Source organism: Ahaetulla prasina, chromosome 3 (genome assembly GCF_028640845.1).
Source record: "Ahaetulla prasina isolate Xishuangbanna chromosome 3, ASM2864084v1, whole genome shotgun sequence".
Classification (NCBI taxonomy): domain Eukaryota; kingdom Metazoa; phylum Chordata; class Lepidosauria; order Squamata; family Colubridae; genus Ahaetulla; species Ahaetulla prasina.
In genome coordinates this window covers 119319859-119339538 of record NC_080541.1, presented here as the reverse complement: position 1 = coordinate 119339538, position 19680 = coordinate 119319859, and the positions used below count along the sequence as shown (strand labels likewise).

Below are 19680 nucleotides of genomic sequence, written 5' to 3'. Positions count from 1 at the left end.
AAGAGGGGGAAATGTAGCACATTCAGACTTTCAACATTTTATTATAGCTGTTCTAATTAAAAAATAGTTTAGTTCTTCACTGGTTCTGTTTCTTAGTCTGGTCTACTTAATAGGGCTGACGTGTATAAAATTGCTTTTTGAAAAGAAAGAAAAAGCACACATTTATGATAGACAATGCAGATGTGTTAAATTTATCTTGTGAGCTTAATTAAGTTCGGTATGTTGTACACAGTATATAGTACCTGTACAAAAGAGTTGGTATTGATGGATATAAGAGGAAAGCTTATATTAAAATCATATGGGCTAATCCATATTAATTTATGTTACGATAATTAGAGTTTATTTTAGGAAGAGTATACATTTTCTCCAATAAACGTACATTTTGCTGAAACAGGCTTATTAATAAAATCAGCATATTCTTTTTTGGCAATTACTTTCTGCTGAACTTTGTACAGATATTTGTGATGGCCCAGATGCTTAAATAATTCATGAATTAAAAGTGACCAGAGAATACTCATAATCTCTCAATTGTGTATTTTATTTTTGCCTGCTGATGAATCAGTTGCTCTTTATTTGCTGCTAAATCTTGCTGAGGATACACGGACTGAATTAAAGATGAGGAACAAGAATATTGTCCATATGTTGGTGAAAGCTCTTGACCGAGATAACTTTGAACTGTTAATACTGGTTGTATCGTTTCTGAAGAAACTCAGCATCTTTATGGAAAACAAAAATGATATGGTATAATTTTATAGTTTTGTATTGAAATATTTTTACCATATGCTGAAAGATAATCAACAAAGCACAATGAAATTTCTTATAATTTTGATTTTGTTTTTATCTGTTGAGTGGCTCAGACATTTTGTTGCTTTATTTGTTTCCGTGGGGAAAAGTCACATAGTTGTTTAAAAGACAGAACATCCTTACTATGCAGAAGAATCTAAAATTCATTAAGTGGAGCAAATGAATTGAAATTTCAGGTTTCTTTCTTAAAATGACCCAGTGATTTGTAGTAAATTATATCATAATGTATTGAAATAGATGGTTCAACTGGTATAAGTTTGTCACAGATATTCAGGTGATAAAATCCTATATAAAATTATTGTAGTTTAGTCATTGTAGTAAGTCTGTGGAATTATGTCTAACAAGTTTTATTGAATAAATGTATATACAATTATATATGAATTTATATATATATAAATGTATATACAATGCAAATTTTAAAGTAATTTCAAATGATACATTTTTGAACATTATATACTTAAATAGAATCAGTGTATTACTAATTCCTTGTTCCCTAAAGCAGATAAACAGTATCTCAGAATGGAAGTTAAATGGAAAATTGAAAAAATTGAAAATGTAACTATTTCAATTTAATATACTAAAATGTATTGAGGCTAGTTAAATTAACTGTACTTGATGAATGAAGAAAATTATAAATAATTCATGAGAAATTTCAACAAGCCCTTTTAATATAATTATTGATACATAGTGGAGAGATATTTGTCTATCATTACATTTTTTTCTTCAGTTTGTGTTAAATGTTAACAATATTTCAAAAAGTCTTTGTGTTTTTCCATACTTCTCCCATAGGTTGAAATGGATATAATTGACAAACTAGTGAAAATGATACCATGTGAACATGAAGATCTTCTGAACATTACTCTTAGACTTTTACTGAACCTTTCCTTTGATACAGGGTTGAGAAATAAGATGGTGCAAGTTGGACTTCTTCCAAAACTCACTGCGTTGTTAGGTAGATTTAATTATTTTCTCACTGTGAAACTTATAAATTGGTCCTAATAATCATGCTCCATTGTTTATTAGAATTTTATGAATTATGTTTTGCTATTGATTAGCATGAGTAATGTTAACAATTGCTCTAAATGTCTGAATATCTTTGATTATGTTGTCATAACATTCCTGACATATTCTCATAAGTATTCTACAGGTATTAGAATATTTCAGTAAATTCAATAATATTTTTATCTGCAAAATCTGTTGATTTTATTATTTTATTATGATTTATTTTAGAGCCAGTTTGGTGTAGTGATTAAGGTGCTGGCCTGGAAACCAGGAGACTGTTCTAGTGCCACCTTAGGTATTAAAGCTCTCCAAATGGGCCAGTCATTCTTTCCAACCCCAACCCACCTCACAGGGTTGTTGCTGTGGAGCAAAAGAGGGAGAGGAAGGAATATTAGATATGCTTGCTGCCTTGAGTTACTTATAAAATGATAAAGATGGAAGAGAAATCTAATAAACAAAAAATACATTTTCTGCAAGCCATTATCATCTTACACAAGTCATTGAGAAAAACATATCATGATAGTAGATAGTAGTAATATAACGTGATAGTAGATCAAGCCCTACTACATTTATTTATTAGGCATCAATATAAATACAGATGCTGCCCTTGTCTCGACCTGGCTAACTCAGGCTTGTGCCGGTACACAAACAAGCCAGAATCCAACTCCAGTGATGCAGAGCTTTATTGTAGCTACAAACTTGGTCTCAGCGCAGACCAGGCCACAAAGTAATGTCAATTCAGTGCTGAGAGCTTCTGCTTCTCAGTGCCCTTTTAACAATGCAGTAAAGCCACCCCTCCCCCAGTAAACCACCATCTGACACTCAAAATCCTCCTCCTCACAGCTGTCCAGCGGTGGTTTAAATGGCCTGCCCTGCACAGCTTCTCAATTCACTCTGGGCGGCCGTGACGTCGTTCCGTGCCCAGGAGACCCGCCGGGATCGCCTTCATGCTATTGCTGAGACACCTGCTGGGATTGCTGGTTTGCTGCCGCCCAGAATGCCTCTCTGGTGTCGCTGCCATCCCGTTCCTCCCACCACCATCAGCTTCAGCCACTTCTCTGCCCACTCCCTCCAGGTGTGCATTGAGCCCGGGACTGGGGCTCAACAGGTGGCTCCCCTCTACCATGGATCCCCCTGAAAGAGATAAAGCAGAAGGGTTAGTCTCGGCAGACTGGGCACTGGAACCCCCCCGGTTTGTGTGGGTATTTGCGATGGAACCGCCGTAACAGCCGTGTGGCACGGACGTCATGCTCCACCACCCAGGAGGCCTCTGTGGTGGGGTATCTCTTCCATTGCACTAAGTATTGGACCTTTCCTCTATAGTATCTGGAGTCTAGTATCGTGTCTATTTCACAGTGGTCTTCAGTCACTGCCCAGGAGGGTCAAAGAGGGGCATGCTGGCTGCCACGGGTTTTAATAAACTACTGTGGAAGACTGGATGGATCTTGCCTAATAGTGGTGGTAACCTTAACACCACTGTTACAGGGTTAATTACCTGAGTCATTGTAAATAGGCCGAGATATTTAGGCCCCAGCTTTTTGCTGGGTATTCGTAATTTTAGATACTTGGTGGACAGGTACACCTGGTCCCCCACCTGGAATGGTTTGTGATCTGCTTGTCTTATCGTATTTTATCTGCCCACTCTTTTGGGATTTCTGGAGTTTGTGGGGTAAGCTCTAGTTCTGGAATGGCAGGGAATTCCATCCCATACGCCACCTGGGTGAGGCCGGTACTTCAATGTACCACATTGTTGTAGGCTGCCTCAGCAAAGGGGAGCAGGCCTGACCAGTCTGATTGCTGGTATGAGACGTAGCATCTCAGGTAGTGTTCCACCATAGCATTGGTCCTTTCAGATGCTCCATTGGTGCTAGGGTGGAACATTGAGCTTAACCCCTGTGATGACCCTATTAGCTTTATGAAGTCTCGCCAGAATCTGGGGGTAAACTTCACCCCTCTATCTGAAATGATGCGATGTGGCACCCTGTGCAAACGGTAGATATGCTGGATAAGCAATTTTGCCAACTGTTGGGCCAATGGTATCCTGCTGCAAGGGATGAAGTGGGCCTGTTTCGAAAACAAGTCTATCACTGTCCATATTACTGTATGACCGCTGCTGTCTGGGAGATTAACAATGAAATCCATGGCGATTTCATCCCATGGCTGACTGGGATCAGCCACTGGTTGTAATAAGCTGAGTGGTTTGCCTGGTCATGGTTTAGTTACTGCACATACTAGACAACTCTTTATGTAGGCCTCGATCTCTGCCCGCATCTGTGGCCACCAGAACTGTTGTTTCACCAGATGCAGTTTCTTAAGAAAGCTGAATTGACCAGCTGGTCTGACATAATGGCATCGTTTCAGTACTGGAGGCTGGAGATCTGTGGGAATGTACAGCCTTTCTCCCTTCCAGGTGAGGCCCTCCCTATGTGTCAACAATGCTTTATTTTCCAATAACCAAGGATCTGTTAACAAAGTACTGCATACGTCGTCATGCCATGCATTAACCGGAGCCTTGTCTGTAGTGCATCTTACTGGATGACTAGGAAGGATAATGACCTATACTATCTCTTCTTGTCTGCTGTTATACTGAGGTATATGGGATAGCACATTGGCTAAAAATTTTTTACCCGCCGGAACGTACTTCAATTTGAAGGTAAACCATTGCGCCCACCTTACCTGTTTCAGGGACAACCTTCTTGGGGTTTGGAGGGCTTCCAGGTTTTTGTGGTCTGTTTGCACTTCAAATGGTTGCCTCGCTCCCTCAAGAAGGTGTCACCATGTTAGGAGTGCGAAGACCTCCTCCCAAATCACCCAGCTTCGTTCCGTTGGCATGAGCTTTCGGGATGTGTAGGCACAAGGCTGCATTCTACCCTGATGGTTCCTTTGTAACAGGATGACTCCCAGAGCCACGTTGCTTGCATCCACCTGTACTACAAAAGATTGTGTCAGATCGGGGTGTTCTCCAGCAGCGCACCTAGAAGGGACGTTCAGGTAAGTCAACGTCCATTTCAAGACTGGTTCACGGGCAAAGAGGGTTTTTAGCTCCTCAAACGCCCATTGGTAGTCGGGCATCCAATTCAATCCCTGGCCTGGTCTTGGTTTTGTTATGGCTGGTTTGGTACATAGTAGGTCTGTTGGGCAATGCCACCTGAGCAAACGATGGAATTAATTGCCAATAAAAGTTGGCAAAACTGATGAAGTTTTGTAGCTGTTCCCTTGTCCACGGTGCTTGCCATCCCACCACTGCTTGGATCTTACGAGGATCCATCTCCACCCCTTCACTAGATATTCGATAACCCAAGTAATCCAACTGTGTTCTATGAACCTTACACTTGGAGAGTTTCACAAATAGCGGCCAGCAGCTTTTGTAATACCTGCCTCACCAACTGGGTATGTTCCGCCATAGTCGTGGTATAAATCAAAATGTCAAACAGGTGTACAAGTACCCCCCGGTACAAATGCTCACGCAGAACCTTGTTGATCAACTGCATGAACACAGCCGGGGGGGGGGGGGGGGTGCAATCCAAATGGCATAACCTGGAACTGATAGTTCCCCAGGGGACAATTGAACATGGTCTTCCAATCGTCCCCTGGTCGGATACGCACCCGGTAATATGCTTCCTGCAGGTCGAATTTTGTAAAAATGTGGCCTGTTGCTAAGGTGGCGATGAGATCTTTCATGAGTGTTAATAGGTATAAATGCCCCACATACACCCCATTTATTCCACAGAAGTCAATACACAAGCGTAGACCCCGTCCTTTTTCTCCCTGAACAAAATGGGTGTGGCCAAATGTGACTTGCTGGACTGGATGAATCCCCTGGTTAGGTTCCTGTCTATATAATGTCGTAGTTCCTTGAGCTCCTTTGGTGTCATTGAGTACATACGGGGCTTTGATAGTGTGACTCCCGGTATCAACTCAATGGCGCAGTCGGGCGGTGAGGCGGTAAGACCTCAGATTCCTTCTCGCTGAAGACATCTGCCAAATCCCCATGTACACTGGGGAATGGGCCCTCTATAGATACCTTTCTTGTGTCTAGTTGTTCTGGTGTGCAGTGCTCTATAGCGTCGTTTTGAGGGTAGGCGTTGAAACAGTTTATGTCCAGGATGTGAGTGATCTGTAAATATTTTCACGGCCCTCTTCTTAATTCATGCAGTATACAGGTCCTCAATGGAAGGCAGGTTGGTAGCAATTGTTTTTTCTGCAGTTCTAATTATTCTCTGAAGTCTGTGTCTGTCTTGTTGGGTTGCAGAACCGAACCAGACAGTTATAGAGGTGCAAATGACAGACTCAATAATTCCTCTGTATCAGCAGCTCCTTGGGCAGTTCGAGCTTTCTGAGTTGGCGCAGAAAGAACATTCTTTGTTGTGCTTTTTTGATGATGTTTTTGATGTTAGCTGTCCATTTGAGATCTTGCGATATGATAGAACCTAGAAATTTGAAGGTTTCTACTGTTGATACTGTGTTGTCTAGTATTGTGAGAGGTGGAAGTATGGAAGGGTTTCTCCTAAAGTCTACCACCATTTCTACGGTTTTGAGTGTGTTCAGTTCCAGATTGTTTTGGTCGCACCACAAGGCTAGTCATTCGACCTCTTGTCTATATGCAGATTCATCATTGTCTCGAATGAGACCAATCACTGTTGTGTCATCTGCGAACTTCAGTAGCTTAACGGATCGATCATTGGAGATGCAGTCATTGGTATACAGAGAGAAGAGAAGTAGGGAGAGCACACAGCCTTGGGGGGTGGGGCTGTGCTAATTGTACAGGTATCTGATGTGACCTTGCTTAGCTTCACCTGCTGCTGCTTCTTGTTTGTTAGGAAGCTTGTGATCCACTTACAAGTCTGTTCCTGTATCTGTAGCTGGTTTAGCTTAGTTAGAAGAGTGTCTGGAATGATGGTATTGAATGCTGAACTAAAGTCTACAAAGAAGACCCTTGCATAGGTCTTTGGAGATTAATAACTAATCCCGTATATGTAGCAAGAAGAATTTAAGTAATGGGTATTCTGGTATTGCAGAGCAACTTACTGGAAGTAACTGGTATATACTTCCCAGTTGTGCTCTGATCTTGACTCACTCCTTTTATATTTTTTTAGTGATGCTTCAGATTGTAAAACAGCGACCATTCTTTTTTGCGACATACAATGAAAGTTAAGAAAAATAAGAAAATACATGTTATTTATTCATCAGAACATTCTAATCTCCACAAATTCTTAAAGGTGCTACTTAAAAATGTGAAATTTTCTGGAGAGTAAATTTTTTTTTGAAATCAGAGCTCTAAAGAATTATTTCTGATAATCAGCTCAAAATTTCACACTTTTTTTCATCATTGACATTTTTAAATTGGAACACTCTGACCCCTGCTGTAAATGATTTTTATCTTTTCTCCATGTTTTCATTTTTCATTCTCCTTAATCAAAAGGCTTGCTTTGTTAATTTATGTTTTGCTTTGTATTGTACTTCCTCTGTCTCAGCTATGGCACCTTATTAATATTGTTATTTTTATGAATGGTCCTTTCAAAAGCTATTTTTTAAAAACTATTTGTCCTTTTCATATTGAATATAAAACTATATATTAAGCAATATATATGTATGAGAAAGAAGTTACTTATTAAAAGCAGCAGTGTTTTTCTAATTAAGTCTAATTTAACTTATAAAGAAACATGTATTTCCCAACCCAATTAAGTGAGCAAACAATAAAAGTTAGATGCAGCAGAACGTAACAGAAAACATATGTCCTGCCTTAAGAGTTCAGCAATATCTTATCAAGATTGCTTGAAGTTACTTATAGCAGTAAAATGTTATGTTTCCTCTTGTTTTTCCAATTAAATGGAATAACCTTCATTCTTACAGCAGTTCTGCTACAGCTGGTTTCAATATTTTGTGTGTGAATGTTGCCTAAGGTGTCCATTTCTTCCTAGCGGTAATTGGTTGTAACATATGAAGAATAAAAAAATTGGTCTGCAGACAATGGTAACTATTCAAGAGATTTATTTTGAAGGTGGATTTTGTGCTACTCTGTACAATCTATATCAGCCCCCGCTCCATGTTTTTATTTATTTATTTATCAAGCACATATAGTTCATTTCACTGATAGCATACAATAAAATAAACACTTAAAATCTTAATTACTATTAAAAACAATTAAAATATAAATAAGTTCACAGGAGAGTGCTCTGCCCCATTTTTTAATTAAACTGTTATCCCACTTTTATTACTTCATAAGTAACTCAAGACATAATATTTCCTCCTCCTATTTTCCCCACAACAAGCACCCTGTGAGTTATGTTGGGCTGAGAGAGAATGACTGGCTCGAGGTTACCCAACTCACTTTCTTGCTTAAGGCAGGACTCAGTCTCACAGTCTCCTGGTTTTGAGACCAGCTTCTTAACCACTACCCCAGACTGGCTCTCCTCTTGGATATTTTGGCATGTCTAGTGACTTTGCTTGCAATGTCTAAATATATTGTTTTTAAAATATTAAATAATTTCTTTGAAGACAAGTACAGCAAAGTCTCTTTATCTTCCAAACACGAGTAGCACATGATAACAATTTTTTTTCAGTTGTACACATTTAAAGAAATCTAATTTGTGAAGTACCTTTCACAAAAATTAATGTATATTTCTAAGGAAGTTATATTTCTGAATTCAGTATCTTAATTAATGAATGACAGGGGTGTGGGGTTTTTTTCCTTTAAGCAACCAAAGTGATGCAGAATTATAGGTGCATTAAAGTTTTTGTGTAATCTGCGAATTTTATTCATTTCAAAGAACCCTGCTGACTTTCATAAATTGGTTCATAAATTCTGTACCCTAATCTCTCTAGTGGCATTGTTGTGTCACATTTGTAACTCCTGCAGTCATCAGAAATCAAAAAATGGTTTAACGGACCATGATCACAAAAAGGCTGTTCGTTCTTCTTGTTGTGTTAAGTCACTTAATTCAAAACCATAGTGTTACTCCAATACATCATGGAGAAACAGAATGGCTTATACTACACTGTTGTGTAGTTTTTAATACCAACTTTGGGTTTTTAATGCCAACTTTGGGTGAAAGTAAAAAGTAGTTGACAATATTCAGCAGGCATTTCACATATGACTGTAATTTGTTCCATTCATGTAGCCACCCAACTCATATAATGAAATGAAAAATACAAAAGCAATAAAAATAACTAAAAGCATAAGAAACCCACTAAAAACTATTAAACCAATCAGCAGGAGACCTAAACCAAATTCTCCAATTTAGGTACTTCTGGAAGTAGGGCAACTTCCAGAATTGCTTAACTAGCATAACTAACCCACAATTCCCTAAGAGGTAGGGAGTTGACACTGAGTTTGGGGAAGGCTAAATTCAATCATTGTGTTTACAAATCATAGTCACACATAACACCAAGTAAAAACCAAACTATTATGGCTTAATATAATGTGTGTGCCCATGTGTCAACCCAGTTATTGTCTATTTGGGATGGTTGAAGTCAGCAAGAGAAGGCATTTCATATACTAAGAAACAACTCCTAAATCTCTCTTAATAGATTTTGATTCTTCAGAAGCATACACTTCTTGCATCTATGTATGAGTTTCCAGTCACTGCAGTGTATTCTCTAGGTCAGATGCTTTGAATTGGCTTTGATGAATGAGGTTGGCAAGTCCCAAGTTAGAAAATCAAGCCTTAAAATTATAGGAATGGTGTCCTAATGAGAAGAATAAAATAGTTCTGCTCTACAACTGATATTTTGTGGCTTATTGTTCAAAAGCTTAGAATAATTTTAAACTTGAGATCCAAGATATGTGTAGTTCAAACTTTAAATTTGTTGAAAATGTGGTGTGAAAATAGCCCAAGGGACAATATTTTCCACTTCAACTGTTCCAGATGAACCACAGCTGCAAATTGAAACAGTATTTTTTCTATAAACAACTGAGTATATTTTATAACGGCAATATCTTACATAGAATAGTCAGTTATGACTACTAATGAATATGTTTTGAGGATTAATTGACCTCATTGAAAATGAACAAATATTTCAGAATTGTATTATGAATGCAAAGACAATTGAATGAAATTCACCCAATATTTATTAATGAGCTCATCATTATTCAGATTTATTGCTATACAGGTAGTCTTACGAAAAGAGTTTCTAACAGAGTTGGAAGGGACCTTGGAGGTCTTCTAGTCCAACCCCCTGCCGAGGCAGGAAACCCTATACCATTTCAGACAAATGGCTATCCGACATTTTCTTAAAAATTTCCAGTGTTGGTGCACTGGAAATTTTAAAGAAAATGTTGGATAGCCATTTGTCTGAAATGGTATAGGGTTTCCTGCCTCGGCAGGGGGTTGGACTAGAAGACCGCCAAGGTCCCTTCCAACTCTGTTATTATGTTATGTTAAATGTGGTTAAATGTAAATTAGATGTGACTAATTTTTATATATATGTGTGTGTGTGTGTGTGTGTAATTCATATAAATGCTTTCCTTCTCCCCCAGGAAATGAAAATTATAAACAAGTGGCTATGTGTATTCTCTATCATATAAGCATGGATGATCGTTTTAAATCAATGTTTGCTTATACTGACTGTATACCTCAGGTAGGTATGTTTTCTTCCTTCATATTATTTCTATTTTAAAAGTCCTTAAATTAAAGCAAGGGTCAACAGCCGGAGGGTCTCCAGGTAAAGTTTAAGGGCGGGGTAATATGATCTTAGTTCTGTAAATGGTTTTGTCCTTTCAGTTTTGTTGAATAGTATTTAATTCTACATGCAAATGCTGAACTATTTTTTTATTATGGTTGCACTATTTAAATTATAATGATAGCATTTAAACACATCTTTTTTAAAAAAGAATTTTATAAATATCTCATAGGGCAACTTTTGGGGGTATATTTATCCTACTTTGCTGTTGAGATTTTTAAATAACACTGGGGTCCTTGCAATTTTATATTTCCATGCATTTTTCAATAACAGCACTAGATTGTATTGATATATTCAGTAACTTGATATTCTTGATCTGGTTCATTCAAAACATTTCTTTTGTTAGTAATTCTGCTTAGTTGATAGTTTTCTGTTCCAGTTACATGTGAGTGTTTAGTACACATATGTACAACATGAATCTAATTATTGCACAAATTAACCTTTGTTTAGTATTTTTGGAGTTTAGTCATTTAGAAATGTTACTTTATTGTAAACAGTGCTATTTAGGTTGGATCACGTCCACAGTATTTATTTCATATTCTGTAATGAAATTTTGATACATAAGTGTGCAAATCCCCACCATAAATTTTGACAGTGTGAAATATATATTTAATACAATATTGTTATGAATTTGTGATATTATTAATGGGTTATATTACTTGTTATAAAGATCTTAGCATTCAGATTTCTTACTGTGAAAGCATTCTGAAACTTTTAAGAGATGCTAATGGATGTTTGCTTTTTCAAGCACCTATAATTCAACATTTCAGCAATAAAATGTATTTTTTATATATACAAACAATCACAATAGCTTATACACTCCCTCCCTCACACACACGCATACACAGAGAAAGATTGCAGCATCATGATTTAGAAAAAAAAGTCCTGCTGAGTTTAATGAAGCATCCTTTCCTGTAAGTGTACATAAAATATAAAAGCACAGTCTAACACAATACCAATGAAGAAGAAAAATAGTAGATCACAAAAGAAACCAGCATGGATGCATAAAGAACTATCTGACAAATTGAAAGACAAAAAGGACAAATATAAAAAGTGGAAAGAGGGGCAAATAACTAAGGCAGAATATCAGCAAATAGCCCGAGCCTGTAAAGATGAAGTGAGGAAAGCTAAGGCTCACAATGAACAAAGGCTAGCGACAAAAGTAAAAAATAATAAAAAAAGCTTCTTCCAACATGTTAAAAACAAGAAAAAAGTCAAGGAAACAATTGGCCCATTGCTGGGAGAAAGTGGCAAGAAGATGACAAGCAACAGGGAGAAAGCAGATCTACTTAACTCATATTTTGCATCTGTCTTTACACAAAAGGAAAAACAATCCAACCTATCAAAAACAGCACTACAAAAACAGATTAGAAACACAAGTTAAAATAGGGAAGAAAATGGTAAGTGAACACCTGTCTACCCTAGACGAGTTCAAATCACCAGGACGGATGGATTACACCCCAAGGTTCTGAAGGAACTGGCAGGCGTGATCTCAGAACCACTGAACTATATCTTTCAAAGATCCTGGAGCACAGGAGCTGCCAGAGGACTGGAAAAGAGCTGATGTAGTTCCCATCTTCAAAAAGGAAAAAACAGATCCAGGAAACTACAGACCTATCAGTCTGACCTCAATACGGGAAGATTCTGGAAAAGATAATCAAGCAACGAATCACGAACACCTAGAAGCAAACAAAGTAATAACCAAAAGCCAACATGGGTTTGTCAAAACAGATCATGCCAGACTAATCTTATCGCATTCTTTGACAAAATGACAAAATTAGTAGACCAGAGGAATGCTGTTGATATAATTTACTTGGACTTCAGTAAAGCATTTGATAAAGTAGACCATAACCTACTACTAGATAAAGTAGAAAAATGTGGGTTAGACAGCACCACCACCAGATGGATTCGTAACTGGCTGACCAACCGCACTCAACGTGTAGTCCTCAACGGAACTACATCCACATGGAGGAAGTATGCAGTGGAGTACCCCAAGGCTCTGTTTTAGGCCCAGTACTCTTCAACATCTTCATCAATGACTTGGACGAGGGGATAGATGGGGAACTCATCAAATTTGCAGATGACACCAAGCTGGCAGGAATAGCCAACACTCCAGAAGATAGGCTCAAGTTACAGAAAGATCTTGACAGACTTGAACATTGGGGGCTATCTAACAAAATGAAATTCAACAGTGAAAAAGTAAGGTTCTACATTTAGGCCAAAAACAAAATGCACCAGTACCGTATATGTGGTACCTTGCTCAATAGTAGTACCTGTGAGAGGGATCTTGGAGTCCTAGTGGATAACCATCTAGATATGAGCCAGCAGTGTGTAGCAGCTGTTAAAAAAGCCAACACAGTTCTGGGCTGCATAAACAGAGGGATAGAATCAAGATCACGTGAAGTGCTAGTACCACTTTATAATGCCTTGGTAAGGCCACACTTGGAATATTGCATCCAGTTTTGGTCGCCACGATGTAAAAAAGATGTTGAGACTCTAGAAAGAGTGCAGAGAAGAGCAACAAAGATGATTAGGGGACTGGAGGATAAAACATATGAAGAACGGTTGCAGGAACTGGGTATGTCTAGTTTAACAAAAAGAAGGACTAGGGGAGACATGATAGCAGTGTTCCAATATCTCAGGGGCTGCCACAGAGAAGTGGGAGTTGGGCTGTTCTCCAGAGCACCTGAGGGTAGAACAAGAAGCAATGGGTGGAAACTGATCAAGGAAAGAAGCAACTTAGAACTAAGGAGAAATTTCCTGACAGTTAGAACAATTAATAAGTGGAACGACTTGCCTTCAGAAGTTGTGAATGCTCCAACACTGGAAATTTTTAAGAAAATGTTGGATAACCATCTGACTGAGATGGTGTAGGGTTTCCTGCCTGGGCAGGGGGTTGGACTGGAAGGCCTCCAAGGTCCCTTCCAACTCTGATGTTATGTTATGTTAATAGTAATCTCATATTCCTAACATCTATTTTGATTCATCCCTGAAAATAATATAATTAATATTAGACAACCTGTGACCCATTGGGTCATCCTTTCAAATATATTTGTGTGTGCAAAGAGACTAGCAAAGATTGTGCGGATATGGGAGACTTATCCCAGAAACTTAGAACCTTCCCTGCAAGGTTCCCAGGAGGAAATTGGAAGTCTAAACTCAATGCTGTGCTCCTACAGTCTCTTGTGGTCCACCAGTAGCCTGTGGAGCTGGCAGCGGAGTTGGACAGTGAGGAGACGGGAGGAATACGGCCCAGTCCTGGAGTCTGGGGAAGGTCCAGACGAGGCTCTGCATTGGAGTGATGCACGGACTCCGCAGCCCCCAGCAGAGAGGCAGAGGAACAGGAGGAGCCTGTTCCTAGTGCACGCATGCGCAGGGCTGCCAGAAGGCAAGAGCAGCAAAAGCAAAAGGGACGACTCGGGAGTAAGGCCAGGAGATGATTGGCCTCTCCCATAAGGCTTAAAAGAGAAACAAGGCACTTGGGCCTTTTGCAGGAAAGCAACGTTGCTAACTCTGTTTCCAGTCAGTATCTCTTGTTTGTTTCTGAACTCAGTGGGGCCTTGCCAAGTAAGGCCTTTGGCAAAATGTCAAAGAAGATAAAGGTTGGGGAGTATTCTGAAGGACTTCTTCTGAAGGACTTTTTTTGCAAGTAATTGGGTCTCAGCTGGGAATGTACGTAATTCTTAGCTGTTACAATAAAATAGGTTTTTTGGGGACTAATTGGGTATTGTAATGCCTCTGTAAGCCTAGGTCACAGCACTGTCAGCTGCAGTCACGTGATCCCCATTGGCGTTCTCCCTGCAGGCTTCCCCATTGACTTGTGGGAAGGCATTTGGGACTGTTATAAATGAAGATCACATCACTGTCGTAGCACGGTTGTGTTGAAGGGGCAAAAACTTTTCAAAATTTCATTCTCATGGACGTAATGTGTCCTGGCATTCTGTAAATTAGTCCATTTGAGGTACCATGTTTGAAAAAAATTGCCCTATGATGCACTGTTTCACCCAGTTAAAGGTTACAGACATGAGCATTTTAGTAATTCATAAGAGTCAACTACATTACTATAGTGTTGTATTTCACAATTGTTTCAATATTTCTTCCTAAATGTCAACAAATTTGCAGCTTTGAACACACACCCAGTATAATAAATATAAAATGAAAGCAAAAGCATGGGGACTAATACTCTTAACAGAGTACAATTCCCATCAAGGCATACCCTTCTTGATCCAACACCTAGAGCAGGGGTGTCAAACTCACATCCTCACGGTAGTGTCACATGACATATTGGGACTTTTCCCCCTTTGCTAAACCAGATGTGGATGTGGACAATGCGTGACTCATCTGGCCCGCGGGCCGGGAATTTGAAAGCCCTGACCTAGAGGAACAGCTAGGTTACAGGACCTATTTAAAGGACAGCAATTTTGAGGCAACTTGAATCTTTGCTGGGATACTATTCCAAAGCACAGGTGCTACCTAGGGCCATTAGAAGATACTGTTATGAAGATAGGACCTAGACTATGGGTACTCTGTCTGATCTTTTCAAATAGGGATAAACAATGGAAGAAAGGCAATTAGGCATTGTACCATGAAGGGGTGCATAGTTTACAACTAGCACATTGAATTTCACTGAATGTTACTGGTAACCAATGCAGCTCATACAGTAGAAGTGGGTCCATAATTTCTTATGACACTGCATTTGGGACCAGCTGCAGCTTTTGAGTAGTTTTCAAAGGCAGATCCATTAAGAATGCTTTGCAGTAGTCCACAGGCTAAGTGACTAAGACATAAGAGACTATGAGAAAACAATCTCAATCTAAGAAAGGGCACAGTTGGTGCACCAGATTAATCTGGGGAAAATCATTCCATAGCTGCTACCTGTATTTTGAGATTTTTGAGATTGTATATCTTTACAATCATTCCTAGCATTTATGACCTTGGCAGACCTGTAAACCAAAGGAAAGCTGAAGTAAGCCCATAAGCCCATTCATGCTTTCACTTACTTTGCTTTGCTTTGCATAACTTACGGGACCACCTGCTGCTACCGAATACCTCTCACCGACCCGTCCGCTCCCACAGAGAGGGACTCCTCAGGGTGCCGTCGGCTAGGCAGTGCCGTCTGGCGACGCCCAGGGGAAGGGCCTTCTCTGTGGGGGCTCCCACCCTCTGGGACGAACTCCCTCCAGGACTTCGTCAACTTCCGGACCTCCCGACCTTTCGTCATGAGCTCAAACACACCTATTTATTTGCGCGGGGCTGGGTTAGTTTTTTAAATTTATTGGTTTTAATGGGGTTTTTAGTATTTATATTGTTTTAATAATTTGGCTATTTAATAAGTTTTTTATGTGTTATTTTAAATTGTATTTATATGTTTGCTTTTAATTGCCTGTGAACCGCCCTGAGTCCTTAGGGAGATAGGGCGGTATATAAATCTGAAAAATAAATAAAATAAATAAATAAATAAATAACTGTGCTTTGCATAACAAATGAGTTGCTGCTCCTAGTTGTGGTTGTTACTTACACTTGTTTGTACCATTGCTCTGTGAAGGCACTGTTTATTGATAATTCTTACACAGTGTTTAGAAATAGTCCAAAATAAATGCTTACTTTTTCATTTTTCTTCCATATTTTTGCATAACTATCATAACAGTGGGATTGAGATTAGATTCTTCCCTTTCAGAAATGTAAACTATAAGCTTCCAGTTTATCATAATTTTGCAGACTGTACAGAAGTATCAAACTTTTGTTGTTTAATTCTGTTTCAAAGTTCTGTTTGTTTCAAGTATAGAACTTGCAGGCTCATTGGATTGTGTTGCATCACTTTAATAGTTGATAAGAATGCAATATCACTAGAAAACTTTTTCAAACCTTCTGTAGATTGATTGATGAAATTGTAGTTAGAGTTAAAGTCTATTCTTGTTTAGATCCCACCATCACAAGCATTATTTAAATAGGTGCAAATATAAACCATATGTTTTTAACAGCACATAGGTAATAGTCCGGCCAATCAAAGAGCATGGTTTTGCAGTGATGTCATAGTGATATTTAATATTCTTCCACAGAATAGTAGGCAAGCTGCAGCTGACTTATCCACTTTGCTTTTCTGTTTGGTCCCTCTTTGATCTACTTTTTTTAGCTTAATGCTGGTAAACGTCCTCAGTTGACAGCTCCTTTAGCTTTTGTCCTCGATTATCTGCTGAAGAAACCAGAGCTTTACTTCAAACATTAGAGTTAGGGAATAGCCAGTCAGAGGCATGCAGGTCTGGCATAATCATTCAAAGATGTGTGAGCTGGGGATAGAGAGAACTGGACTGAGGTGTATGAAAAGAAAGCAGTTGGGGGTTGGCCTCTGGTCACTGGTAAATAAGTGAAGTCAGGTGCCAGAGAGTCTAGACACAGTGATTCTAGTCCTCCGCTGTGGCATCTGATACCCAACGTGGGACTTGTCTGATTGAAAACTACTCTGTTCGTTGTACCCGTTGTAACCCTTTTATTGCTCTCCTTCTAAATGAAGAAAAGATGACAATGGTTGCAGTAAAAGCAGAACAAATTTAATTTTGATATTTCCTATTTGGTAGCAATTATACTTTCCTTTGAAGTGGCACGAGTAGCAATCAAATTAAATGAAGACATAATGGAAACATGGAACTCATACTAAAGGATTATTCTAAAAACTTTGAACTATTCTAGATAAAATTACAGGACTCCTTCCATTTTTTAAAATAAGGAACTCAGTTTAGTACAGATTCTAAGTATTTTTTTAAAAAATAAAAAGATTCATTTTCAGTTGTAAATACGCAGAAATAGGTTTATGGCATTTAAAAAATGTTTTAAGTTTCTGGGTATAATAGCTTATTGATAATGTATTAAATTTTCTTTCAATTTTAAGTTTTATTATTTTGATTAAAGTATTAGTTACCTACTGTAGCAAGTTTAATTCTACCCTAATTTGTAAACTACAAAAACAACATATTATAATACTGCATACTGGTCTCTGGCTATAATTAAGTTTCAGGTTTCATTATTCTTACAGCAGGTTCTAATAAATAATAGTAGCACATATGTACAGTACTCTACACATGCACACACAGCCTTTAGCCCCATCCTGCAGAAACCTATAGTAACTAGCAGCCTGGAGGATGATTTAGGGCAGAATATACTTCCTTTCGGAGTTTCACTGTTGTAAAAGAGGCAATCAAAGCTGGATGTTTGTTCTGGCACAGACGGGGTAAAACAAACATCTATACTTAACTTTTCCCAGAGGTATCTCAAATGTCAGCCTTTATCCAGACTTATATTAGAACTAAAAGACTCAAAGTCAGAGTCTTGCTGTTCATAAGATTTTTAAGTTTATTACAGATACTAGAAAAGCTGTTAATTTGAAGAAAGCCAGTTGCAAAATGTATAGTTCAAGCTATATATCTGGCAGATCCAGATGTCCAAAGTTAAAAATAAATTTGTAATCCTATTTTATGGAAATGATATAATATTAATGTTGCATTCCTAAGTAGGGATGGTAAGTTTACTGCACAGGTTCAGTTCATACTGTTTTTAAATATCTTAACATTAATAAGTCCAAGGCCAAACTGGTTGTCTTCAGGAATAGAGGGACTAAGTGTAACTGGAGCCTGAACATTGCTATAGAAATCAGGTTAAATCCTATGTGTACCTAGGAATTGTTTTCATAGAAAAAAATTTCTGGTTCCCACATTTCAGGAAGAGTTTTTTAAGGGCTACAGCCTTCCAACTTCAATTGCCTTTCCCAATAGTGAAAATCTGAAGGGAAGCATATTGTGCCCTAAATCATCTCCAGGTAACTAGTTATTGTTGTCATAATGCAACTCACTGACCATAGGTCTCTTGATTCCTAGTTCTAATAATCAAGGTGAAATAATTCAATTATTACATACAGTGTAGAACTATGCATAAATCAGATATAGTCTGATTTCCTGAAATACATCTTGGGGGTGGACAAATCTATGACAACATCAGCAGTAAAGGCAAAGTTGGATGTATCCAATATATAAAATCACCTAGCAATTAAATATTTGACTATTGGCTAAGGTTCTTATTTATGGACCCAAGCTGTGTTTCAAAGAGCAGACACTTATTGTGTCTCCTCATACTTTTGTAAACAAGTGTATAAAAATTGTATAAACGATTTTACTAAGTTACCACATTCTCTTAAAATGAAACAAATGATCTTTATGTATCTCTTGTCTTGCCTATAAAACAAATCCTTAAAACAATGTCATTTGAAAAGTGTTGTAACATACCTATTTTTACCTTAATCAAATAAAACGAACTTTATATACCTTCCTTTCACTTTTAATATTTTTGATCCTTAAACCCTTCCAATAAATCTTTAGGACTTGATTTCATTTTATTTGTCCCTTCTCACAAAATTCTTCAAAGCATTAAAAAGGCTTTTTTTGTAAATCCAATTTAGGAAAATTATCCAGGCCTTTTTCCTGTATGAGAAGGAGTGACTCCAGGCATGGGTACCACTCTGTCTTCTGGCTCTATGGACAGGGTTCAAACTTAAGAGACGCCCCCTTTGTAGACCTCCCACTTTCAACTCTGTCCTGAGCTCATGAGGACATTTTGTGGGTTTACTCCTGTGTGTTTGGATTTAGCAGGAGTTGAAGTTTGAAAATGTGTGCTTTTCTCTTTGAAATGGCATCAACTGAGTAAGTAAATGAGCTATCTTTGTTTAGGCGTTTGAGGTTTTTTATTAATATGAGTTTTCTTGGAGCCTCTATGAAAATGTAGAAGCTGAGTGGAATGAGCGAACCTTATTTAAGTGTTTGATGAGTTTAATTACAAGGCTGAGGATCGTTAAAGTGTGTGTGTGTGTGTGTGTGGAGAGCAGCGGGGGAAACTATTATTTGGAGCTGCAGGGAAAGTTTATTTTGTTTGTCTCCATTTTAACTTGTTTGTACCGGGAGCACATGGTGTGAGTACCGGGAGATTTAAATCAAGCTGCTGATTCCACATGGTTACTCCTTTGGGGGAGAATCAGAGCAGCGGGGGAAGTTTGAGAACACATTGCCTCCAATTTATTTATTTTTTGTTTGTGCTGCTATTTTAAGCTCCGGATTTCAGGTGCCTTTGCTGGAATACCCACCATATGTGGGGAAGGCACAGGAAGGAACAAGCTCTTGAGCACCATGTTGGAAGCCACATGGGGCTAGC

General features: G+C 38.4%; 1 protein-coding gene across 4 annotated transcripts in view; it reads left to right on the top strand.

Annotated features, from left to right (window-relative positions):
- The window catches only part of KIFAP3 (kinesin associated protein 3), a 220783-nt gene that overhangs the window by 151444 nt on the left and 49659 nt on the right, over positions 1 to 19680 (top strand). For all 4 annotated transcript variants that reach the window (XM_058177337.1, XM_058177338.1, XM_058177336.1 and 1 more), the window contains exons 9-11: positions 563 to 741; positions 1594 to 1756; positions 10286 to 10386. In XM_058177337.1, the coding sequence (XP_058033320.1) occupies positions 563 to 741; positions 1594 to 1756; positions 10286 to 10386 (443 nt within the window). The remainder of the gene's footprint in view (positions 1 to 562; positions 742 to 1593; positions 1757 to 10285; positions 10387 to 19680) is intronic.